The sequence below is a fragment of the Corvus brachyrhynchos genome, unplaced genomic scaffold, assembly GCF_000691975.1.
Source record: "Corvus brachyrhynchos isolate BGI_N302 unplaced genomic scaffold, ASM69197v1 scaffold237, whole genome shotgun sequence".
NCBI classification, from domain to species: Eukaryota; Metazoa; Chordata; class Aves; order Passeriformes; family Corvidae; genus Corvus; species Corvus brachyrhynchos.
The window spans coordinates 2097494-2124636 of record NW_008238959.1 but is presented as its reverse complement, the minus strand read 5'-3'; the positions used below and the strand labels follow the sequence as shown (position 1 = coordinate 2124636).

At 37.8% G+C, this 27143-nt stretch overlaps 1 protein-coding gene across 4 annotated transcripts in view; it reads left to right on the top strand.

The window, feature by feature from the left end:
• The first annotated feature begins 3625 nt into the window (after positions 1 to 3625).
• ZCCHC2 (zinc finger CCHC-type containing 2) overlaps positions 3626 to 27143 on the top strand; it is a 30752-nt gene continuing 7234 nt past the window's right edge. Inside the window, exons 1-10 of one of the 4 annotated variants that reach the window (XM_008637090.2) lie at positions 3626 to 3763; positions 7619 to 7695; positions 9893 to 9964; positions 13211 to 13323; positions 15247 to 15341; positions 18711 to 18794; positions 20645 to 20702; positions 23385 to 23520; positions 25080 to 25144; positions 26024 to 26118. In XM_008637090.2, the coding sequence (XP_008635312.1) occupies positions 3676 to 3763; positions 7619 to 7695; positions 9893 to 9964; positions 13211 to 13323; positions 15247 to 15341; positions 18711 to 18794; positions 20645 to 20702; positions 23385 to 23520; positions 25080 to 25144; positions 26024 to 26118 (883 nt within the window). In that variant the 5' untranslated portion in view covers positions 3626 to 3675. Of the gene's footprint in view, positions 3764 to 7618; positions 7696 to 9892; positions 9965 to 13210; positions 13324 to 15246; positions 15342 to 18710; positions 18795 to 20644; positions 20703 to 23381; positions 23521 to 25079; positions 25145 to 26023; positions 26119 to 27143 lie in introns of all 4 variants that reach the window. The other 3 variants (XM_017738593.1, XM_017738595.1, XM_017738594.1) reach the window with 3 other exon arrangements.

Here is a 27143-nt window from a genome sequence, read left to right as displayed (position 1 = left end):
GAGAAATTGTGGATGCCTCATCCCAAGAAGTGTTCAAGGCCAGGTTGGATGGGACTCTGAGCAACCTGGTCTAGTGAAAGGTGTCCTTGCCCATGGCAGAGAGGTTCGAAGTAGGTGATCTTTAAGGTCACTTCCAACTCAAAACATTCTATGATTGTATGATACAGTCCTGGGAAACGTCTCAAGTGATAAGGTTGTTTTTTTAACATAGTGCTTGCTTTCAACCATATGAGGTCAGATCTGTTTGATACAAAACTCTGGTCTAGGTTGTAAGAGCAGATAATTTTTAGGGTGCTCTCTTAGCTCCTTTCACTTTCAAGGAGAAATGTAGTTAATCCTCCAGCCATCACAAGGATCTGTGTGATTATCAAATTAATTATCTGGCAGCTGGTTTGAGGCCACCCACATTTCGTGCTTCGCTGTATTTTAATCATTAGCAGCAGCACTGTGAGCTGCAGTGAAGTCTCACAGTGACAAAGGCCTGTGTGAGAGTTAACCTTGTGCTTGCATGTGTTGTGTGAACATGGAATGCGTTGTATTCACTGACAGGAAAGGATGAGCACAGCTGGTTCTATACAGCGTGGCCTTCCTCAGCAGTGTGCCGGGCTTTAAAGGACTTGTGTTCCTGGTGTGACTGGCACCAAGTAGCAGCACATGGTGCCACTCTTAATATTCTCTGGCCCTTCAGACTGCCTAGACTTTCCAGTCCCTTGCATGCTAGAGTTGTCTGCTCTGACAGTGACACCTGTATTTTAGTTACTTGTGAGTTTGATGTCGAACTGTCACACCAAAAGTGAAGAGATGTAATGCAGCTTAAGACAGGATCTGGAGCTGGCAAAGGGACAGCCTGTGCAGGCTGTAAGGTAAAGCTACAACTGCCCTGGATTTTCCTGCTGTCTACCTCCTGTGTTACACTAGCTATGTGAAAGCCAGTGGTCACAAAATACCCACAGTGCATATTACTGGTTAACTTTCAAGGTGAAGAGTTCTTCAAGTGAATAAATTATGAATTTATTATAGGTCTTTTATAACCATCAATATAATTATTTTAGTAAGTTTTGAAACATGTAATATTTTGCAGTTTAGAGGGGGTCTTCAAATGCAGTTGTAATTTGCCTGTTACAGACTGCTGCCATGGATAGAAAAATAACCGTTCTAGAATAATTCACTGCAAAAGAATTTGTATGCTGTTACAAAGATGATGTATGTGCTAGGTGAGAAGCAGTTTTCTAGTATTAGGAGGTGTAGCAGCAGTATTTAATGCTTCTTTGACATGAGCTGAACAGAATACTTTTTTGAAGTAAATCTTATTTCTATACCTCTTTTAAAAACTGCTCACAGTTTATTTGACTTTTTAACTAGCAATTATTTTTTAGAACAGACTGTAATTTATTTTCCATTAATCAAAACAAATATCCTGACTTCGAAGGCAAAAGAAGGTTTGACTTTAAATTTGATTGGTTTTAGATCAGGAGTTAACACTTAACCACACCAAAGTACTTCTACTTTTTCTGTCCACAGTTGTTATGAAATGTCTGCTGAAACAGTATCACTGGGTTTTTTTGAAGAATTCTGAAAGTGGTTCTCTCCAGAGCATGCTTGTGTGTTGGCTTGTTTGGTTTTTTTTTTTTTAGTAAATTAAACTTGAAAATGTGCTGAAGCTGTTAAAAAATTGCCATCTCATTGACATACAGCTGTTGTCGTTTTTTATTCCATATCTGACATTGCGCTCATCATTTATTAGATGTTTGCTGAGATTGTTTACTGAATAACTGGAGACTGGTGTGAGTTTTATCTTGAAGAAACAAAGCAGGCTTTATATTTTAAATCTGATGGCTTCAAAACCTGACATTACAGGCCCTCAGAGCACAAACCATACACCAGTTTGAAGAAACTGCTAAAATACCCTGCAGTGCAGTCTAGAGATGCTAACTGTGTGCTGGTATTGATGTCACTGATCAAAGTTAGGTTACCAGCATGCCCAGGGCAGGCTTGATGCCTGGACACTTCCCAGGTCTGCATGTGTTGGATATACTGTTCAGAGTTGCCACAGTTTGTACCCACGCTATAGATGAAGTAAAGCTGGTTTAGTAAGGTGAAGCCAGCTTTAGCTGATGTATCTGTCACATCTGAAGAAGTTTGTTGAAGAATTGGCAGGGGATTCAGATGTCTTTTGCTGCCTCTGGGCTTCCTCATTCTGGTCATTCTGTTGTGACAGTCTTGGGGTCCTCTTCAAGAAATACAGTAACCAGTCTTGGCTGATGATTTGTCTCATCACGTTGCACAAGTCCTTAAAAAACCCCAACAAACCACATATATTCTGGCACTTACTATTATGCTTCTTGCATTTAAAAATAGAGTGATCTCTGGAGATTTGTATTTTTCCTCTACCCATCTTTTATTAAGGTCTTTCAGTGTAGCAGTGTTCTTCATCCTGAATGAAAAAATCTTCTAGTTTTCAAGCAGACCAGTTCCTAAATGTTTCTGGTGCATTCAGTGTCCCCTAACTTGCTATTTAATCAGCTCATATGTTACACTGCTTGTTACAGATAAATAAGGGTGCTTTACTTAAAACAGATTAATCAAAAAATTTGTTAGTAACTTCCTGTATTTCCCAGTTCTTTGTGGATGTCCCTTTTTAAGGCAGTGTGTTGTTTCCTTGAACATGGAGTTAAGCAGTTGCATCTTATGTCACTGGATGTTTTAAAATATTTCTGAATTTTAGCTTGGTTGGTCAGTTTGTTGCTTTCTTTTGTTTTAGCAAGACCTGGTCCTTGAAGAATGTGTAAATTGATACATTAATGTCTTATCTTAATTTGGAAAGAATTATATAGGCTCTTGTTACCCTAGGGAAACCACGTGTAGTCCATACTCTTCTAATACTTTCTTCTTACTTATCGTTGTTAGTCTAGATTGTTCTTTATTCTCTTAGTTATCTGTCCATGTTACCTATCTTGTGTGATTTCTTTTTCTGTCCCTCCTTGTGCACTGTATTAAACCAGTAATACTTCATGGCATATAATTTTGAAGTCTGCATGTAAATGTGGGGGGAGATGAGCTTTCAGTCTGTCCTTTTCTCTATGAAAGTGAGGGTGTTGGTGGCAACTGCTTGCGTTCTGTATGCTTACTTAGTAAGAGATGCATGGATTTAGCTGTCAGGACCATATGTCCTCATAGACTGTCCAAGCAGTTACTCCTGATTTCCTATATAGAAGAGGTGGCAGGCTGAAGGTACAGGGCATGAAAATAGTTGAGGAGACTGTATTTAGAATGTAGTGAGTAGATGACTTGACACATTAGTAGTTGAAAGAGTTCATACTAATAGTAAATTATTACTGAAGTTCTGAGCTAATGATCTTGAGTTGTCCAGCTTGACATACCCTATCTGCTACCCTATTCTGTTTTTAAAATAATGTCAGTGAAACATTGGAGGTTATAGGTGGCATTTGATAAACATGTAAATAGAGTAAGAACTGAAGTGGCTAATGACCACCTTTTTGCCACTGTCAGGAGCTTCAGGTTTTTGTCCTGTGGAATACCAGATAAAGTGTGGGTTTGTGGGGTTTTTTGTAGTACCTGCTGTTCAGAGCAAGCTTTGGTAATTAGATCTTATACTAAGACACTTATTTTTTTTTCTCCTTCTTAATTTAGAGCAACTTTTCCCATGATGACTGCATGTCAAGTAAAGAGACCAGTTTGCTAGAACGAACCACAGCACCTCATGATGGACTCCCCATGGCTTCCCACAGACCTCAGCGAGAAGGTAGGCTGTCTGAGCTTCCTTTTGGGGAAGGCTTTAAGGGTTTTCTTGAACATTAAACTCTGCTTGGAGTTGTAGACATCTTGCATCTCTCTTGCTGTTCATCTGAACGAGAAGCTGCAGTGACTGGTCAGTAAAATAGCTTCTTTGCTGCCTACTTGGTCTTTTCTTTGTTAAAACAAGTTGTCATTTGTGTTAGCTGCTAACTACTAGTGAATGCGTGGATGAAAATTAGTTGCAAATGGGCTTCCCACTGAAAAAAGGGGTAGGATTTGGGAGAAAACAAGAACATTTAATGCAATTGTATTAGCAGTATTTAGATTTTTTAAGCAAAACTAAGCATGAAAATATTGGGAAGCAGTTGATAGATTTTGCTGCTCTATTCAGTTGTATTTGATGAAATTTTAAAAAGAAACAACCAAAGAAAAAACACATATTAGGAGGTTTTATAGAAGTGGCAGTTTGAAGAAGTGAAAGGCTTCATAGAAGTCAAGTCTTTCGGCTCTGTTGGGGAGAATAAGAACAAGGCTTCTGAGCATAAACAAAACTCTGATATGCAATTGCCAGCACAATTTCTTCTCTTTGAAGAAATGAGCATTATTGAAAACAGATTTATTTTTACCCTTTATTCTTCAGGAGGATTAGCAAGTCACTTGTCTACTCAAAATTAGTCAACAGATAGTCTGCAGATAGCAAGGAGCCCACAACATGGAAAAATGATTGCTATTCATTTTGTCCTCATAAATACACTTTTGTGTCTAGTGTGGAGATTTAACTGCACTTTGAAGGCAGGCAATTTGAGAGTTTTTGATTCCTTGGAAAAAAAAAACCACAGAGAAAGATTATGGCAGATTACAGACAACAAACCTGTTTCAAATCCTTTTACAGAGTTCAAAGTGTTCATATTCATGAATTAGAAACCCAAAAGGGGGAATCTCTTTAGTAACACTCTCAAGTAAGAGAAGCACAAAAAAGTTGAATAATTTAATCTAGTGAAGAGCTTAAGTATTTTTCTGCATTTATATTATCGTAGTGGGAAACCACAGTGAAGGATCAGAATAACTGTGGTATTTGCTACACAGTTATGTGGTAGAGACTCCCTAGTACCAAAATCTCCTTACTGGGTTAGGAATACCACTGATAGTAAAACTTGGTTTTGATTCTCAGCTGTGATGAATACGAGTTTTAGAAGTCTTGACTTAGACTTAGAATGGAGGCAGTGTCATGTATACATGCTTTACTTAATCATCCTGAATGCATGCGCTGTGTCCAGAATAGATGTAGAGATGTAACACACCTCATTGGCTTGTATATTCGAACATTTCTTCTCAGTCTAGCCATTTAGAATATTTAAAATGTCATTGTGGAGACAGAGTTATAAAGGAGTCTGTTGAAACTGTAGAACTAAAGCTGTGCAGAAACAGCAGTATAATCACCTGTTCTATTGTGTATGAAGCATGCAGCAGAAAAGTTAAGGAAGTTGAAGGTACTACATTGTGTAATAAATTTTTTTATACCTGAGGACAAATTTTTAGCATTGAGAACATTCAATAGTTTGAAATAAGCACAATCTCATTAGGGAAAAAAAGCTTGTCTGTGAATGTTAATCGTCTTGGTTTCCTAATTGCGTATGCTAAATATATGCATGTAGTGGAATGCAATTTAAACCACTATTCTCAGTTCCAGTCATGGGAATCAACTTCTTAATTAACTTATGAATATGAATTCTAGTATCAATTTGAATGTTAGCCATTAAGAAATTTTAGTGCACCAAAAATCTTGTTGTGCCATGGTCCTTCTTGTAACAGCACTTTAATGTATACCAGACAGGTGAAAATTAAGGTCACTGAACATTCGTCTTTTCATAAAATGTTGATGTATGATATTGTCTGGCATCCTTAGCTCATCTCAGATTTCTTTCCTTTGTAATAATTAATCTTCATTAACGGGTAAAAATGAAGCAATTGTCTATCTTCCTAACTCCCAGCTAGAGGATTACAACCAGTGTACACCAGCACACTCAGTATTTGTCTCTCTACTAAGAAAATTGGAAGCTGCAGCACTATCACTAGGCTTATTTGCTGGTTTATTGTTCCTTTATGGAAATTGCCAATACTTAATTATCTTAGAAATGGCATGTTTGATGAGGATGAGACTTGAATTGTAACTGTAACCAAATTAATTTTAAAATGTTTGTTATATTAGATGGTAATTAGCTAATATCCATTAATAAGCTTCATAACATACAATTGCAGGAGGTTTAATTTTTTTTTAGGAAAAAATGCTGTTGTTATGAGTAGTTCCCGATATATCCCATGTAAGCATGCAGTTAAAAATTGAAAGGAAAACATTAACTGTTAACACCACCCACCTCCCTCCAAAAAAAAGAAGGAATTTCTAAAGCATTGAAAGGAAGCATGGATGATGTAGGGGCGGATGTGTTGCTTCCAGAGAAGCCGGGGGATGGGCAACCGCGACCTTCCTGTAGGGAGTGTCCTGCAAGGAGCAACTCTTCCAGGGGCGGTGGCAGGCTTCCCAGGGCAACAAGTGATTTCAGCAAGTGTAGCAACTTCTGTGCTACAAGTGATTCCAGCTCGTGTGATTCAGCCCTTTGTGCAATCACCCAAGGCGAACTCTGGGATAGAGAGACAGGAGCCTCGTATAGCTCAGAGGCAGCTTTTATTGTCCAGCAGCCCCTGTGAAGGGGTGGCCAGGGACAAGGCTCCCTACCTCAGGGCTAGGGGGCAGAGGTTATACGGGGTAGGTAGGGGGTGGGGTAGAAACCAATTAGCCAGCGGGGTACAGCCTATTACCATATAGAAACAAGGCATGCTGGGGGTGGTTCACTTTCTTGCCATGACCCGAGGAAGGTTGCTTATCTCTGGGGGAGATCGTCTTGCCCTCAGGCCTCTCTTCTCCAAGGTAGAGCAGAGGGCTCTTGTGCCAAGGGCTCCCAGCCCTCCACAGAGATGCTTTTAAATAAATTTTTTTTTTTACATGTGAAGATGTGTTCAGGCTTGCACTAGAATAAAATTCTGTTGAATTCTCAGGCCAGCACAGCAGCAGAAGTGGAAAGCCTATCTTGGCTACATAAGGGTTTTTATATGGAATATTACCTGAACAATGCTGTGTGCCCTCAAGAAAATCTCCGGGCCCTGAAAGCTATATGGTGCCGCTGTTTGCCAGGTCACAGCCAGAACTTGCCTATTGTTGAATACAAAAGGCTGTGGGGAAGGAGTGTTAAAGTAGCAAGTACGTACAGTACCTTTCTTCCTTCTCAGTTCAGTTTAATGACACTCTTTACACTACAATTGTAGTAGCCTTCTGCGTCTTCTCTTTGTTTTCTGTTTGCTGACACTCACTTCTATCTCCTTCAGGCCTTCTGTAACTTTTTTTTTTACCTAAGTACCCTTCAGAAATGTGGTTATTCAGCCTTAGTTTGCCCTCATTACTACTTGATGTTTCTGACATGTGGGTATAGAAGGCACTGTCTGGTTTTTATCAGCAGTTGTTACTTCTTGGAGTAAAGACACAATCTGACTTCCTTTTACTGTCTTTTCGCTTATAGTGGTTATATTGTTGTAGTTATTTGACATTTGGTGTAAATAAGCTCTTGAGTAATGCACAGATTCCCGTGATGTGCACTGAAGAGGTTGTCGTTAGGCCAGAGGAATACTTGGAGAGAGCAAGGTTCCACCTGCCCCCAGCAGTTTGTTGCAATAAAACAGCCCCTAAGGAGGAGTGGGGCTGTGTGAGTCAGGCAATAAGCCTACAGGCATGCTCAGAGTGCCTGGGAAAGTAGGGAATGATTTGCAAACTGTTGGTTTTGGAGTGCACAATAAGGTGTTTTTCTTTCAGCTGTACACATTGAGAAGATAACCCTGAAAGACGTATCAAGAAAAAGGGCTGACAAACATTTGGAGTACACATTCAAAGTAAGCAAATAACCTACAGAATATTAAAATTATTGTTTTCATGATATCTGTGTACTGTAGATACATACAGCTTGTTTCAATAACCTGCCCAGGAGGCAATGTTGAGATTCTTTGGATTATCCTGTAATTATTTTGAATTCTGTGTGCAAATCAGGTGTTTTATGTAATTGTGGGCATAAAGTGTGAGGGCATAAGGTGGAAATGTGTAAAACATCAGCCATAGCTGGGTATGCAACATCACTTCAGGAAACTTGGCTTTTGTTAATTCCTAAGAATTCTAAAACTAGTCAATCATTTGCTCAAGTGGCACAGGAGCACAATTGTTGTGTCTGCAGGTGTAGATTGCTTGGAGTCATATGGTCTTCTTGGATCTTGTTTCTCAGTGTTTACCGTTTGAGGGTGGCTCCTGTGCTTTTTGAGAAAACTGGAGGTTGGTTTGTTTGTTTTGGGCTTTGTTTCTTAAGGCAAAACCAAACAAGCTGGAAAGTGGCCACAAACTGAAAGGCCTACCTAGTATAGTCTTCATCTATTGTAGTAGCTAAGGGGCAGCATGTATTAAATAATAGTTGCTAAGGCTGTTGGTGGTGATGTTCTAATTGAATCAAAGTAGTAATTTTCTTAGTAAGGACTGACTAACACTATGAGTCATTTTGCCAGTAGATGTGAATCTGGTAGTATACCAGATTTGAAAATAAAGTTAAATGTTCCCCTTTTTCACCCAAAAAGAATGGTTTATATCAAACATTCTAACTAGTCATTTAACATGGGTTACAGGACATCTTTGAAGAGGCAAACTTAAAAAAAGAAGCCATTTTGAGCTGAAAGTTAATGTGTTGATCCCAGAGTTTGGTATTGCATTCTTTAAATGGATGCACTTTTCCTTTGTTGAGGACAGTAATATGTGGAATGTAGCCTTCAAAGCCTTTAAGGTTAACCTGCTCAAATATTTCAACCATGTCATGGATTTTTTTTCCCAAATAGTCTGTGAAGTGAGGGTAAAATACAATAGTAGATGGGAAAAGTTTGTACAGAATGCCTATAAGGATTATCACTATTTAAAGTCAAAAAACTGTTCTAAAGATTCAGCATGTAGACAGATTTGACAGTGGTTTTGAATTTCTTTGTTAAAGGGGGAGTGTGGAGATATTCTGGGAAGTATTTCAGTAATCTTGAAACTCCAACTCAGTTCTTTTAGGAAAGAGTTTCCTTTCCTCATCTGTGCAGGTATATAGTGTGCTCTTCACTGCAGATAATTTTGTGCTTGTCCAGACACTGCTTTTTTAAGGTTGTAACAGCAATTGCAGTCATGGCTTCCTAGCTGAGGGCAGCGAGGGTAATTGGCATTTCTGGGGACTAAGCTGAAGGCAGTTGGTGGTTGACATTACTCTGTCAACTCTTGGGAGTAAATGAATGTTTATTGTTGTAGTGTCCACTCCCGTGACTCCGAATCTTCCTATGTAACTAGTTGGAATCTTTGGCCCAGAAGTGGGCTTAAAGCCGGGCAACACTCATCTAACCAAGCTTACTTATTTTTTACTCAAAACATGCATGTGAAGGTGCTGTTGTACTACTTGCATGTCGTGTCAGAACAATAAGCTACTGAAATTTTATTCAGGCATATGCCAAAATGGTGTGTGATGCTTGGGTGCCTTCTTTAGTAACTTGCAGTACTTTTTTTTACTTGTAGCTTACAACAACTTCTATATGACTGTGTAAGATTTTAATCTGAGGCAGATAAAATTATTTTATAGGTAATATAAACAGAGATTTTTTTGTTTTGTTTTATATTGACTCCAGTCATGGCAGTGAGAGCTCAATCCAGTATATCTGACCTACAGTCCTTTTCTCTGGTACCTGTTTTTTATGATTAATTATTTCTATTTGATCTAAGTCCTATAATTACAGAACCTTCTGCCTGGCTTCTTTCTGAGTCAGTAATCTTCAGGGACTTTATTGTATTTCCCTGAATATGTTCATGCTCCCTTTAGCCACAAATAACATGAAGGTGATCCTAAAATATACACTCAAAATTAGTATGTCTTTGAAAAAGTACAGCCTTATCCATGTTTTGCCTGGTGTTTGCTTATTTGCAAGTTTTAACTCTGATATTGTCAAATTTATGGAATTGTTCTGACAAGCTAATTTCTATGCTATTTGTAAAAATAAACTTTCCTCATTCTTTTTTCCTTTGTTCTAGGTAACTTGGTCCGATTTTTCGGTAACGTGTGTAACAAAAACACACCAGGAGCTTCAGGAATTCCTGCTAAAAGTATGTAATCAAATATAAAAGTAGTGTTTACACATCAGGTTTATAACTTCAGAAGTAGTCTAGGAGAGCTGTGATTTCTGGGATGTAATTATAGTAACATTAGTAATTATAGAAACAAAAGCATGCTAACAGGTTTTTGTACTTCACAATTGTATTAACCGTTTAAATTACGTACATTGTGATGGAGGATCTTGACAGAAGAAGCAGCCCTGCAGAATCTCTGGGGAGTTTCCCAGGAGGGGATTGTTTGTCTCATCTGAAATGGCACTTAGAGTTTTAATTGAACTACTGTAGAACTACCAGATGAGTTTTTAATACTCCCCACAGAGCTCACGTATAGTTACAACCACTGGTTGGTTGCTTGTGTTCCTGTTAGAAGGACCTTAAAGAGTACCATTTGTTGTTTTTAATTAGTGAGACACACCCGTAAGCATAATAGTTTTTAATTTAACTGTTGTATTCTTCAGTAGAACAAAGGCTGGCCCATTCATTATAACAAGGAGTTAAACTTGAGGAGAGTCTTGCAACTATATGTGCGTATGTGTCCATGTTTAAAAAAACTAAAAGTTCTCTCAGTTGTTTTCCCCCCTGCTCCAAGCAGGGAATACATTTCTGTGCGTAGGCCACGTGCAGACCCCATCAGTGTGATGACCTCGAGCTGTGTGTTCATTGCCACTGTCTAATATTTTGGGTTCCACCTATTCTGAGAAATTATTCTATATTTAAACTCTTCCCTGTTCAGGGCAGTAATGAGAGATCTGTCTTGGACATGTTTTATGGCATCTGGTGTTCTTAACTGCGGTGTTAATTGTGAGCGGAAAGCCAGTCACCGTACAAAGGTCATTGTCTTGTTCACTGTATAAGTTATCAACATTGTTTTCTGTCATTGCAGTAATCTGCAGTGGTTAATACAACTGCTTTTATCTAGTTGCATGTCTAGTTCTAAGAGTTCCCAGAACTTGAGTTGTGAGGATTTGAATTATGGATGCCATGTCTGATTGCAGGTGGGTTATCCCACAGCATAGGGTACATGCATCTGCGCCTGAAGAGAACCCTAAAAGCAGCATTTCATACAGGATTCTGTGCAGTTCTGGGATGAGCATTCAGAGGCATGCCTCCTGTCCTTCCTGCTTGTGTAAGATAGACATCAGTTTCTGAAATTAACCTCCTAGAACCTAGTTGCTTCCAGGAGGAGCCAGGAAAAAAGACATGATCCAGAGTGTTGCGGAGTTCACTGATGTAGGGTGTTCCATGTGCTGGCTTGACTGTTCCAGCAGTGTCTAGGAGATGGCAGAACAAGAGGGAAACAACCACAAGCAGCTATGAGCTTCCTGAGGTGTTCTGTGGAAAATGTGCACAGCTGAAAAATGTATTTGGTTTGTGTTGGTTTGATAGCTGTAAGTATAGAAGTAAGAGAGAATTGTTAAATAAAGCAGGATAGAACTTACACCTTGCTTTAAAAAACATGAAGTATGAATGTCTACTTCATATGCCCTCGCATTTTGGCTTTTCGTTGTTCTTGTTCCAGTCTACATGGCATTGTCAAATAGTATGCTCAGTTTCCTAGGTACAGAAAAGAATGGTCAAAATATTTGATGGAAAATTCCAATGCTGCATGTGATAGAAATAAGGTAATGATAAAAATTGTTTCAGAGTAGAAGCATTGGTGGGAAAACTAAGGTAGTAAATGGGATAACTTGGATGCTTTATATTAAAGACTGGCTCCTCTTAGGTGATAAGCATGAAAAATTCTTTGCAAGTAGGAAATTACCCACGTATGTGGAAGGACTAATGAGCTTGTAAGTAACAAGGCTATCTCATTACCTTAAGCTAAGCACCTAATTTTGGGTTTGTATAACTGAATCTTTACCTACAGAAGGAATTGTATTCCTTTTAATGGAAATTTTAAAGACAAAAAGTTAACTGTCCAGAGACAAATCTACATATGAAATACTAGGATAGGAGATTTGCTCATTCCCACACTTCTGCAGTAACTTTTTGGTACCTTTTGGCTAACACTGACTAATTCTTCAGTTAGAGTTCCTCAGTAATGCACATTAAAGCCAAAGGGTCTGTTAACAACAGGTGCTTTCAGCCCTTCGTGATTTTATATCTAAGACATTTCAGGTGCTATAGCACTGTAGTAACATAATACTAACAGCACCTGCCTGTCCATACTCCAGAAGTTCCTTTTGTGTGTGTTACCAAGCAATTACCTGCATCAGACACAGCATCCCTCTGTTAGTAGCACTTCTTTCAGGGAAAGGATTGCTTAGCACTGGGCTGTTGTACCAGTAGCAGGATGCATTATCCAACTGGCACTCTGGTTCAGGTGTATTCCAGATATACAAGAGGAAGATGCTGCTCTAGTGTAAATTACTTAGTGCTGTTGATCATAACTGGTGGCAGATATTAACCACATTAGCAATAGTTCTGCACTTTAGTAAAAAAAAGCATTTTTGTGGTGGCAGTTTGCTCTTAATTGCCCCATATTAAAATAATAATAATAATAAAAAAGTAGATTTCATCAGCTTTGATGTACTTAAGTACAATATTTGGAAGTTGTAAATGTAAAAAAACTTTGTTCTGGGGAATAGTCTTTATTTAAAACATGCTCTTTAATAGCAAGAATTTTACCTTCTGAACTAGAACATCAGACCTCACTTTGTAGTACTGACATTGGAAACAGTTATAATGAATTTTGCTAAGAAGTTTCAGTGTTAATAGCAACTGGGAAGGGACTTGCTATTGATTAATCTCAGTGTTGCCTGCTGAAGTCTAGTGTACTAAATAACTGAAACAACTTCTTTTCCACTCCTGTTTCTTTAAAATAGTTTAATCTGCTAAGTGATGATAGTGAGTACAGTGCATTCAGTCCTGCCTGGTTATTTTTTTCATGTCATTTTCAGAATGCATTTCTATGTCTGAAAGATTTAAAGAAAAAAGAGAAAAAAAGGCTGTAAACTATCCTGGAAAAGAGCATACTATTGGTAGATTTCCGAATGTAATTCTTTCAAATAGAGCTTTAAACAGTTTTATGCCTGGATTTGGTGTGAGGATTTACAGCAAAGTGTTTCTCTTGCAAAACTGGATGACGTTGATTTGTTGTACCTTTGGTCTGTAAATTACATTGCTCAAACTGGAACAATTGAGTTTCTTGATACCAAAAGGTATAAAGACTCATAGTGAACAAATATAGTCTTTAAAATGTCAACTACTCATTTTTTGCGTTAACCTTTTTCTCAGCTCCCAAAGGAACTGTCTTCTGAAGCATTTGACAAGACTATTTTAAGAGCACTAAATCAGGGTTTTCAGAAGAGGGAAGAACGAAGGCATGCTGATCTTGAGCCCATAATCAGGTAAATGTTTTGGCAAATAGCCTGAAGTGCATCGCTGGAAAAGTGATTCAAGTCAAGCTAGATGACTCCTATGGACAGTGGAAATTCTGCTACCTAAACCCAATTTGCAAAGAAAGTGGGAAAGCAGTGATGAAATAGATACTCTTGACTCTTCCAGAGTTTCTTTAAATTCAGACTTTTATTAAACTTAGTAGAATTACTTCTTTGGAAGTAATTGTACAATTATGAAAATATTTGTCCTAAGCAGCATTACATAGCAATGATTGGCACTTCTGGAAGGATATTACCTTCTTTACACAAGGGTATATTTAGAAATACTTGAAACAGTAAATCAGAGCACATATGTTCTACTTTTTATGACAGGATAGAGTGAGAGACAGAACAGAATTTAAAAGGAATAAACAGTAATAGTGAAGAATGTATATAAAATTAAAAGTAGCTCATGTATTTGTAAGAAAATGGCCCATACCTCATCACCTGCTATTTAGTGATGAGAGAGCTTGGTTGGATGTGGGATAAGTTGGTCAAATTCTGTAGCTCAGAACAGTAATACGAGTTTGGGTTTGCCTACTTGTTCTTCTTGTTTGGTACAGATGTCTGTGTTTGTCCTTTTCAGTCAGGATTGTTCAACCTTGTTGAAGACAAGTTGAATTATTCATCATGTTAGGCAGTGTCTCTTGAGTTGGGGTAGTTGAAAACTCAGGTGCTGGTTTTCGAACTCCTGCTCATAATGTTCTGTGGGTTCCAGCATTTTGTCCTAATATTTTAATTAACGACGTTGTGGAGCCACTCTGAGCCTCAACCACCCCCTTGCCAATTTTTAAATAAATTTTGATCTGTAATATTTGTCTGTCTTTATTGGTTTATTGTCAAGCCAAGATTAATCTGTGTGAACAATTTTTGGCTAATAAGCATAGTGGTTTTAAATCAATAATCCTGTTAAACAGAGGTTGACTGAAGGGAATGTATTGTGATACAGAAAAGTTGTGAAGTCTCACTGCACAGTAACTACAAACCCAAGAGACTTGCTTTGAAGATAACCTTTGAACATACCCAACTGTGTTAGAGTAAGCAACTGTAATTACAATTTGCAAGTTGTATTGTGACTATACAGGAGTGCTACATGAATAATCTAAAGATAATAGCATTACTATATTCAAATTCCATTTTCTTTCAGTGTCAGTTTTAGCATAAATACGTACTTATTTCGGGGTTTCAGTATGTGCCCAATTGCCAAAAATTGCTTTCCCCTGCCCCTCCTCCAAAGAAATAGAACTGAGTAGTGCCTCCTGGCAAGTAATATCTGAAACCTTGGTGTGTGGGAAGTGAAAACCATTCATTGTTGGCCTATTTTCTTATTTGAAGCTAATGGAATTTGTCACTGACCTCTTGGTAACCAACCAAGTTACTGACCAGTGCAGAGCAATATTGAGAATCCCACCCTTTGCTCTTGGAGATAATGATGAAATTCAAATACTGACATTAGAGGTGAATTCAACTTTGTATTTAACCAGACAAGTGTGTTTAAGAAAGAGATGCATTGTTTTGGGAAAGTAAATGTGTTCTCAGTTAAAAAAAAAAAACTTAAAAGATAAAGTCCAGTGCTTTTGGACTCAATCCAAACTCCTCTCTGATAAAATGTTACATGGGGCCAAAGTGTTTGAATTGGGATGACTCAAAAGCACCTACCTTTTTTTTAAAAAAATCATCATACCAGTTTTTTATACTGGCTGTACTCTAAGCTTACACTAGCGCTTCACAGCAAAGTTCAAAAGTAGCTTTTAACATTGCTTATGCTGAATGTGCAGTTTGAAAGGTTTGGACTTCTTGAGAACTGCCTGTTTTGCTTTTAAATGTAGTAAATTTTTGTGTTCTTCCTATGATTCTGTTACTTACTTTAACAAACTCTCACTTAAATTTCAGGCAGCTATTTTCAAATACATCAGAAGCTTTTCTGCAGAATCAGAGAGTATACAACTTCTTCCAATCAATTTCATCAGAATCTTTGCACACTCACAGTAAGAAATATCCTAATACTGTTTTACATAATGAAAAGTGTAAAAAGCTAGTTTTGCTGTTGTGCTTAAGTACAGTTTTATAATTTCGTGTTCATGTGTTATATTCCACTGGTTTATTTGAACTCCTGGTCAATGAATAGTTTCTTGAGCAGATACCCATGCTTTTGACAGTGGGAACATGCTATGTAGCATCAGCTTGTGTTCTTTTCTTTCTTTCTTTCTTCTCTGTACCATCATGCTCTTCAAATAGGCTATTATGAATTGAGTATGTTCAACAGTTTAGCACTTCTTCCTTTCACAAAATCTTAAATTTTGGAACAAAAAGTTTGAACTGACCCAAAAATCACATCTGTTTTTCATTTGTTTTCTTTTGTAGATTAAGCATCTGTCTTTATATTAAACTAAGATTTGTTTTGAGTACATAAATGATGAGATGGCCCTAATTTCAGAACATACAAAATTATGTTCCAGCATTTGCATTGCAGAGATTTCTTTGGTGGTCCTCTTAACCTTACTTGTGTATTACAAATTGTTTGTGCGACCAAAGCTTGGCTTCTCTATATGGATGCCTTTAGGATGTGATCTTTGTTTCCACTGAATCTTTTCTTCTATCAGTGCATGTACACCATGACAGTTGAGGCACTGGCTGTGAGGCCACTGCCTCAGAAGTTGTCGAAGATCTTAGTAAAGGAATTGAATTGATTGGAGGTTCCAAACGGACTGCTCATATTTGTTTGGGGAAAAAATAGAGGAATGACAGCTGACTTCAGTTTGAAATTATGTGTGTGATCTGTGACAGGTATATTCTTTCCATGAATGTGACCTACAGCTTCTACCGTAACCACAGTGTTTCCTATGAGATAGAAACACTGTGGTTAGGGTAGAAGCTGTAGGTCATTTTGTAACATTTTTTAGTAACACTTAGTCCATTCTTACATGGCAGTTTTGTGAAAATGTTAAACTAGTACCAATCAGGGTGATTGTGGAATTGGCTGGAATTTACTGCTGTGAAAATTGACACCTCTGCTGTACTGAAAGGCTGCATGGGGAGGAAAGATTTTCTAAAGTCCAGAAAGATTCATGTTAATGATGGGCACACTGGACAGGATGTGCGTATTTCAGACTGTAGACTGCATCTAGTTGGAAAGGACTTGCAAATGCATTGTTGTACATGGTGATAATTTGAAATGGTTTCAGAAAAGAACCCGTGCCAAGTTCCATCAAGATAGAGTTGACTGGGCAGAAATGATCTGCAGGGTGGGTAGATCAGAAGGGTAGAATAGACAAATGTCAATTCTTTCGGAGGTCTTATAGATTACAAAGTGATCGTAAACGTGAGATAACTTTTATAATAATAAATAATTGGGTACATGAAAGTTCATGAGGATTTGTCAGATCTAGAATATATGACAGAATGAGGAACTTAATTGTTTAGCAGAGAGGAGGAAGGACTCAAATGGAAGATGATTTAAGTCTTCAAGTACCAAAGAGTTATATTGTAAAGAGGACGATCTGTTTTCTCTGATGGATAAGACAGAAAGCACTAGGCTTAACTTGTTATGAGGAAGATTAGGACCAGGGGCAGGCAAGAACCTGGTGGTTACCAGACAAGTCCAGAGCAGTGAGGCAGGTCTGAGGTCAAGGCAGAAAAACAAGTCAGTAGGTCAGGGTTAAGAACAGGATCAGCAAGGTGCATGTCCAGGCACAGGTGTGCTGGCAGTGCACTGGAGGCAAGGGCCTGAGCTCAAATGCGGCTCCTGAGCCGAAGGATGGAGGCCCTGCATGAGGCATCTGCCAGTTCTTTTCCCAGCAATCACACCCTGAATTGCAAAACTGCCGTGTACCAGATTGGATCTTCACTGTGGGCAGGTGAAGCCCGTGGGAGAGCAGGGAAGAATTGCAAAGCCCATTGGCATGATTCAGGCCTTGACATTGAGTTAGATGTTAAGAAAACATTGGGTGAAGAGAATTAGTATGAGAAATTTAAACATAGTTGGTTTTCTTTTGAGAAGGGGGACTGGATGACTTGCCCAGGGTAGCTCACAATCACATTTCCTGTGGTGCAGGCTAATAGAAGCTGTACTGAGACAAAAGTACTCACCCCACCTGTTGCCAAAATCACCTCAGTTAAGTGGCCTGTGAGGGACTTTTTTATTGTTGGTTTCTGTGTTTTTCTAGGTTTCCTGTTTGGGATTCCTGTAATCCTGCTACTTGTTATTGCAAGTTAGTCTGTAGTGGCATGTTTTGCATGTGGTGACAGTGTTGGATAAGGAAGTATATATTCAAGAAAAATCTTATCATAGTTCTCAAATAGACACATACAGAATTAATTGACAGACAAAGCATTTGTGGCTTAAATTGGTCTTCAGTTGCTGTATAGAGTCAGAGATAAAAATATCTTTTCACAGAAATACAAAGTTATTTAGCAAAACCTATGTGGAAGTAGATTCTATGTTTGGTGAAAGGTCTTTATATCTTAAATAATAATTGGGATCTCACACTGAATATTCACTAAGCTTAATTATGCTGCTATGGTTCCATTAAGGAGGAAATCAATTAGCCCACTCCTGGTTCATAAATTCAGTTGTTTAGACACTTCTTCAGGTTGGAGTAGACTTTTGATTCCAATATGAGAGCATGATCTCTGGGGATTTAGTATCTTCAATGCAGATGATATTCAGAAGTATCTTTTTATCAATGTTTCAAGCTCCTAAGCAACAGCTTTGAGGTGCTCTTACCTGCACTAACTTGGAACTGTTTCAGAGGGGAAGAGTAGATTCTTAGAGTTAGATTCGTTACCAAACTAAATCCTTTTTCAGAGCATGGCAGTGGTATTTTTGCAACAAAACTGTTAATATTATTCCTATTTATTTTTCATCCTGTCTGGCATAAAGAGGCAAAAACTGTGTGTGAAGACTGTGCTAAGGGCACTTTAGTCCAAATTAGGTCTCTTTTGGCAGATGAACGATTTGACAATGGAGGAGTATAATTTATTGCAGAAGAATGCCAGTAACTATTGTTGGTCTCCTCCCATTTCCTGTTGTAACACAAAAAGATTATAAAGAAAAATCTTAAATGCGGCATGGTAGGAATATCTCTAATAATTATCACAATCACGACCTTTTGAAATTGTACCATAGCTTTAAAATTATTTTCTACGCTATTTTCTTCAAAATAAAAGTATCTCTTGAGAGCCTTTTACTCTTGGAGATTGCCTCCTTCAAAGCAGGCAATGTTCAAATTGCTGCCACGTGCAAACCAGTAAGTTCAGTCTTCCATTTCCCTAGCTTCCAGTTTAGTGCAAGCATTTAGGAACTGTCCAGTTGTTCAAGATCTATAAAGTTACTACGTGAACTTTATTCTCTGCAGGTAACTTACAACCCTCTTTGAAGACGGTTAAGACATCAGAACACTTCAAGGAGGACAGTTCAGAAGCTTCAAGTCAGGAGGAAGGTAGTTCTGTACTCAAAGGTGGTTCTTTGAGATATTTTACCACACTCAATTCTGGAAATCATGCACTTGACTGATTTCTTCATTGGTATAAAGTGGTACAAAATTTGAATGAAATCTGCTATGCGAATGAAGAATTTGTGTACTTTCAGCAGTTTCCTTAAGAGGTTGTTCTATAACTCAAGAAGTGGCAGCATTCATAGACAGCTAGAAGGCAGAAGTTCACAGCTGTGTTGAACAACCAGGAATATATACTTTGCAATTTGCTTGAGCCAAGATTATTTATAGACTTCCATGTCTTTTCCTATTTATTCTTCAGTTACCAGGGTTCAGAGTTAAGTGCAGTATTTCAAGGGTTGCAGACTGTTTTACATTAAATATGCCAAATTTGTTTAGCTTCTAGTTTTACACAGAAAGGATGTTCAAGTTTTCCTCTTCTTATTCTTAACCTGTGCTGTTTTGATACTGTGGACTGTTAATAATTTTGGAACTGCAGTGAGTATTGATTACAGTCTGAAAGCTGCTGTTTTTCAAATGCCCCAAAAACAGTTCACATGTGGAAGCAGCAGCCTGGTGGCTAGTCAGTAGTTTTATTCTGAAAGGACCAGCAAGCTGGGTTTGCGTTGTTTTTGGAAGCTCCTGCTAGGTGGAAAGGATGGGCAGTGGGACTGATGGGAGAACACGGACCACTGAACACTTACGCTGGCTTTCACATAATGATGGCACTCTTTTTCTCTTTCACATTAATAACGAATAAGAAGTTTCCTGTTGGACTTACGTGCATTCAGTAATCTACATATGCAGTTTGAACAGCTTTTTCTTCTGAAAATAATCATTGCCATATTCTTTAGAGTTCAGAACACACCATGTAAATTTACAATATATTTGCTCAAATAGTGTTTTATGTACTGTTCTTAAAAATACATGAATCTCTTCACCTGGTGAAACTACAAATGCATTTCAGAACATCTTTTGTGCCATTTTAGTCAAAGTGTTTACCAGAAGTTTAAAAATAATGACTTTTTTTTCTCAGATTTTTAAACCATAGTTTGGACTTAGGTGTAGCATTGAGAGGAGTTCAGGCAAAATCATAGCTACCAAGAATACTAAAATAATCTATAGCTGGAATTAAGGACAGTTGCTTTTGTTAAAATTTAACGGTTGCCTTAAAGAAAAGGGTAGACTGTGTCTGAAAGTTCTTAGTTTTTCTTCATAGATGCTTAGCATGGTTTGGGTTGGAAGGAACCTTAAAGTTCCAAACCACCTGCCACAGGCAGGGAACCTTCCTCTATACTGGGTTGCCTGGAGCCCCATCCAGCCTGGCCTCGAGGCAGTATCTGTTCTTGTCAGATGTAATTTGTAAAGCTTTACTTGCATAGTGAATTTTGAGGTTCAGAAAGCAATACTTTAGGTGTCTTCATTTGCTATTCAGAATGTGTGACATAGTCTTGAGAATAACTTCAGCAGTTCAGAAGAAAGTACAAAATGTTGTATTTTTTCTGACTCATTCCTTTCTTCTCTCTCCATTCTTTCATACTGGTGATACTCAGTCATGCATTCAGTGCTTAGAATTAAATATAGAGGTGAGCAAACATTAACATTGTCATAGTTCCTCTTTCTGTTTCATTCTTCTGTGAAATGGAAGGTAAAGAGTCTTGTTTATATCCTCAGTACACACTGATACGTCTTTTGTGCAACACCTGCTAATTTCAGTACTGTAAATTAAGCCTGGCCTTTTTAATGAAGATGTCTTCTGCTGTGCCCCTGGTAGTGATGGAAAGATTAATTTGTTGGATTGATCTAAAAGATGAAGTGGGAATTGCTGTTGAAATTTTGCTTTGTTTTTTTTCCAGATGTAATGCAACACACAGCAGTTCACAAGAAACATAATGGAAAAAGTCCTGTTGCCAAGTAGGTACTAGGATGTAAGGTGACCACGTTACATGTCCGAACTTCCATTTGTTAGTGCATTGAGAGTATGTGTCCTTCTGGATTAAAACTTGTTTATTGGGTTTTTGTTCTTTTGTGGTTGGGTGTTCTGGTCTTATTTTTATTATTTGGGCAGTTGTAATTAACTTAATCTCTATTAGGAAAATAGTTCAGAAGACCCTATTTCTAAGTCTGTAGGTCTAGGTCATTTGGATATCTTTTCTTTCCCAAATTTTGTGAATCGTCACTATTTGAATTGGTGTTTTGATTTGTGTTTATAAGATGAGTAGCATAAATCTGTATGGCATGTATTTTTTCTATGTGCACACACCCCATGCTTATACTGAAAATTTCCAGTGCTGTTGATTTGAGGCTTAAGTAACTTCAAAGAGGACCTTATAGGAGAAGGTAGTCCATTCTTTCCCTTGCTTACTGCCAAATGCACACATGCCTTGCTGGTTTATGGCCATTGTAAGTGGAAGCAGTTCTTAACCATATTAATGTAGTTTATATGTGCTTTCACATCCCTCAAGTACCTAAGGTGAATTCATTCATCAGTGTATTTTGACCAAAAACTTTGGATATGTTTGCACATAGTTGTGCAATAATTCAACTAAATTAAGAGAAAAAAAATGGATACGGAATTTATTGTGATTTACAATTTTGTTTGGTGTTGATTTATCTGTAAAAGGTATTAATCTTGGGGTGAAAATTTACCTGGAGTTGCAATAATTAGAATATAAACATAGCACAGAACAGTGTTGCTTAAGGTCCACAGATCTTTAACAGATAAAATTCTTGTGAACTCACCATAAAACAACTTAGTGGTTTGTGTCTGTTTTGGTTTTTAACTGTCCTACTTTCAACTTATATTTCCTCAAGAAGAAAGTGTCATCTTGACAAAATCTGTGATTATACTAGTGGATATACAGCCTACTATGAAGTTATCAGAGCCGGATCCAAATTTAGTAGCATAAAGTTATTAATAGAGAAATTGTCTTTTTCTTATTCATTGTATAATGAATTTCACTAAGGCAGACTGTAGTTTAGGATCTGTCTTTCAGGTAGGAAAGAGAGGGTCAGACCTTTCCACAAAGTTCTGTGAAGGAAACTCCTTTAGCTAACTATTATTTTCTGTTTACATAAGAGGGGAAAACATGTTTACTCCTTGACTGCTGGAGGTCTGTTAGTCCTCTCTGGTTTGCATTGTGTCTGTCTCCTTAAAATCTATACCTGTTGTATGGGTTGTAAAGAAATGGCACTGAATGAAACATTTCTGTTTTAAATATGCATAAAGCTGTTTCGAGTCACAAGCAGTTCATCTCAAAAACCATTGGTACATTGTGCATCTGTCTACCTCTTGTTTTCATTCAGTATTGTAGCCTTACTCTTGAAAAAAGTCCAAAAATTTACTGGTAGGAATGAGATCACACATATAAAATAAAAACTTTAGTAATATCACAGTTTCCATGAAATGACTGCAAATTTGGCAGTGAAATCATTTACCTCCACTTGGCAGAAGTTTCTAAAGTGACGTTGCTTCTATCTTTGCAGTCAGGGGCTTATGTCTGTCTTTTGGAACCTTCTTGGATTCTTGTCATTTTCTTAAATTTTTTTTTTTACATTCTGTTGTGTATCTTTTAAGTAGCTTGAGCCCTTACAGAGGTATTTGGTAAGTAGCTACTGGAACTTGAGCATGTCTTGTGCTTTCAAGTGAGCTGGATTTCTGCCATCATGGGAACTGAGTAACATTTCATATTGCAGTAACCTTCATGAAGCAGCTTGCCGACAGCCCTGAATTAAAAGACACTTTCAATTATCAGCATAAGTACTTAGATAAGGATTTAAAAGTGTTAGTGCCTTTTTTCTTTTTTCTTTTGCATTTAGCAGCAGTAAGGCATGATTTTGTATGAGACACAAAATGGTTATAGGTCCCTGTGCCCTGCTGACTGTCAGAACCCTGACTGTTTTTCCAGCAGTTTTTGTTGACTGTGGGTCTCAGACCTAGTTAAATATTGCTTCTGACCAGCTGCTGTAGACCAAAGCTTCAGTGGAAATCATTATGAAGTCCAGAGTAAATGCCAAGTGCAACTTCCAGCACTACTCAAAACTAGCATTCCTGAAGGTAAAAATGCAAAGCAAGATGACTATTTTGAAATTGAAACAAACACAGCTGCAGTATGATCTGTAGTAACTGTGTGCTCCTTTCCTTAAATAACTCATGAATTCTGAAATAGGGATTACAAAGTAATTCCAGTTTTGTCATTAATGATAAGAAAAAAAGAAGATGAATTCAGAATACATTTCTATCTGGAAAATTTCCACACATGTGGTATGAAAATAGAAAAGTTTTTGTGTGTAGAAATATCCAAGGAAACTCTTCCCTCAATTATTATTTTCTACAAAGTCTGTTGTTCTGAATTTTACATCAAGTTATAGTGGATAGTAGACAAATGAAAAAGGAACTCCAATTATGTTCAGATTATAACTTTAGAGCACAAGAACTGCTGTAATTTACATCTTTTAAATCTCTTGAAAATTCCTATGCTTTTCTGAAAGCAAAATTTCCCAACATGTTGCGAAACACGTATGTTGGTAAGAACAGCTTGCAGGTTTGTTGACATCAGCATAACTTTTGGGGCTTTTTTTTTTTCTTTTCAGCAGCACTAGCAGTGCAAAGTGTTCTTCACTGGATAGCCTTAACATACAGCACTCAGAGCAGAATGGAGTAATGGACTGGAGGAGGAAAAGCTGTATTGTCCAGCAGCACCCAGAGCACTGTACTAACCTACTTGACCAGGTGTGTTGCTATTTTTTCTTCAAAGCCATATTCTGAGACGCTTGAGAAGACTGTCCACTACACATGATGAGATTTAGCTTTAAAAGATGAAAAGCCCTCCTAAAATTGTACAAAACAAGTGTTGAAGTTGCTACTGACTTACCTTTATTAGAAAACCCCCCATAATTCCTTACCACTGTCCCAGAAAGCTGAATATTTTGTTTATGAATTTGTAAATAAAATTCCCCAGCAGAATATAAGTAATCAGAAAAGCCTAATGTTAATTTCTAATCAGGCACTTTCGTGTTACTGTAGGTAGCATTGCCAAGCATTCCAGAATGCTTGAGCAATTTCTGTTATTGCAAGGAACAAACTAGAAACTGTATTAGTAGCTAAACTCTATTAATGCTAGAGTAGGTACAACAGGTTAAACATATTGTCTCTGCCTTACCTGTATGATTTAAGGATTAATCTTTGAAGAAAGCTAATAGTTGAATGCATATACACTTTTTGTGAGATTTGTTTCTCTTCAGTGCTCAATCTCATTGTGAATATAGGTAAGCAGAATAATTATTTATAAATAAAATTATCTACTACTGAAATTGGGGGAAAGAAGGTTGCGCACTGCTTATATATGAAAAACCCAGAATGTTAGAATTGCTTGATACTACTCTTACTTATGTTCAGAATTTGGCCACTGATCGTTACAAACCCAGAATGTTAGAATTGCTTGATACTACTCATGTTCAGAATTTGGCCACTGATCGTTAAATGTGGAATAGCAAGCCAAACAAAAGTAGTTTCCTTATTTCATAAAGCAGGGTAATGAATTGAGTTTGGCTTCTAAACATGAAATGGTAGGCTGCATCAAAGCTTGAACTACTGCAAGCTTGAACCAAGGAAAAAATTAATTTACTAAAGCAGAGGAAAAGCTATTTAAGGGAAGTCCAGATGCAGTGATTTGGACAGAGATTATTTCAGAGTTCTCATAAATTTTACTTCCTTGCCAAATATGAATTGTTAATAACAGCTAGAAATAGCATACTTTGAAAATGGTATAGGTCCTATGTTTTTTCTTATGTGCTTGTATGTTGTATTCTAGAGTTAGTTTAGCAGCTTAAGCCTCCAGTTTAAGGCTAGGTACCTGCTTGTCAATATGTAGAAATAATTTGTCACGTGTACTTCCCACACCCAACTATGAAATAATTCCATTTATATCAACAAATTTTGTAGCTCCTTAAGCCTGATGATTGACCTTTTTAGCAGGTATATGATGAAACACATTTGTTTTTATCCTCTGGAGGAAGAACAGCATGCAAACAATAATTTGATTGATATCTCTGGCATATTTTCAAGCAGTAATTTGCTGAGTGTTTTGCTGATACTGACGTAAACACAAGACACGATGCATTATTTTACAGGCTCAGATGCACTGAACAGGTGGTTGTTTGGGTGGTTATAGCACCTGTGAGCACACTAATCTTGGGCTTCTGAACCTGTCGGTCTAGAAGGGGGGTTTTTCTTGGCTTTCATAACACAAATTCTGTTGTTTGACTGGCGTCTTTGTCTTTTCTGTCTAGCACACAGTGGAAAAACGAAGTCTGTCTACAGTAAGCAAGAAGAAAGGAAAGCCACAGCTGGAAAAGTAGGTTTCCAATGTAACCGGTAATCCAGAAACAAAGTGTAATAATGCATTCACACTGATAAACAGTCTGCAATCAATTAGGTGCTTTCATTTGCTATGGTGGGACAAGGGCTAGCATAGGGTGAGGCTAGGCTACATAAAAATCTTTATTTTATATTCTGTAAAGAAGTAACTTGAAAAACAGAATTTAAGTGAATGCATTTATTTATCAAAATATCACTTGTCATTTAACAAAAAGATGGAGTGGAAGTACATTCTTAAGCAATACTAAATCGCCTTTTTCCCTTTATATTTATTTGAAAGTTAAAAGGTGTAAAGCTGTCCAGAACATACTGAAAATCAAATGAGGGTTGATGGCAGCCTTTAACATTATGCAGTGTGTGGTAACTGGCTGAAATGTCTTATTGAAGATAATTTGCACATCAGAGGACTTCCGAACTTCCTGCAGGCTACATAACTCTGCACTGTGAGAAGTGAAAGCACTTCCACCCTTACCTAGTACTCTGCCTACTTCCAAGTTTCTGTCATTTTGTTACTCTGTACCCAGATGCTTTTATGTTAGACTGGTGTAGGCTGCATTACACACACCAGCTTTCAAAAATGACTTTACTGTCTGCTGCACCATTTCCTTTAGGTGTCTTTTCTTATACAGATCTTTATTCATAGTGTTTAGTAACACTGCTTGCAGCTTAGTTCCTGGTATATTGCAGCAGCAGCCTCTATTTAATTGTTTGTTATCTGAATTTGTTGTTATATCTATTAAATACACATTTCTGGCCTGGACTCACTGCTTTTGCTTCCAGTGGCATTCCATGTTCATTCATGGTTGGTTATTTGTGCTCACGCATTTGCAAAAAAGCCATGAAATTATTTACACAGGGAGAAAGCAAAGAAAACTGACTGCAGGTTGACTAACAGGAGCAATGGAGTTCGAGTTGCAGCATCACAGCACATCCGTACTGGGACAGCAAAAGGTAAGGTGCTTTTTCCAAAGCTGTTAGTAAGAAACAGAACTTGCAGATTTATTCGAGGCCTTCTGTAAAGGGGAAAGCACAAGTCTGAAAAATGTTCTGGTGCAAGTCAGCATATTGACAGACTGATTTGTGCTTTGACTTGCTGTGTAGAACACACTAGACTCAATCTTCTGTATCCAATCACTTGGGGTGTTTCTCTTTGTGCATAGGTGGCAGAATACTGGTGAAGGTGGCAGAATACTGGTGAAGTCTCCATAAGTTGGCTTATGGGGTGGACCAATTGTTGAAACAGCTACTGTTGGGCTACTTCTATATGAAATTTAGCAGTCTGAGTGTGTGGAGATGGAGCATCTTGCCATTAGTGTTCTCTTTGCAGCCTACTAGTTTCTTCATCCGCTGTGTAATGGCCCACAAGGAACTTGTATAAAACCTGTGGTATGAGCCATTGATGCACTGTCGTGTTTAAACCAAGTGACCACTGAGCTACAACACAGAACTGTGTATGCTGCCCTAGCAGGGTTTTCAGGTTAGGGTAATCCTAAATGTAGTGTCTAGGCCAAGACTTGTGTATATCAGTCAGTTGTAAGACAAAATTATATTTGTGTTCCTTTAGTAAACTGAGTCTCCAACCTTTATTACAAATTTCTGAAGGTCTGTGCTACCCATTGACTTTGCCATCTTGATGTTTTCTAAATTCCCGATATCAGCTGCAACCGTGCCTCTTTAATATGTAGTACTTATGACAGAAGGTTGACAAAAGAGTTTGCCTTTTTCTACACTACCTAATTGGTATAAGTGTTGAAAGGACTCTTAAAATTGCCTTGTCTTTCTGTTGCTTCCACTTGCGAGTCTTGGTTAAGCTTTCATTCTTTCTTCTCACTGCTTCTTACCTTGGAGAGTTCCAGCTAGATCCCATTCTGAGTTACTGACATGTTTTATGGGCAGGTGTTTTTACCTGCTACAAACAGCATTTGACTAAAACTTTAAGAATTCACAGTCCACAAACATTGCAAAACTAGAGCAAT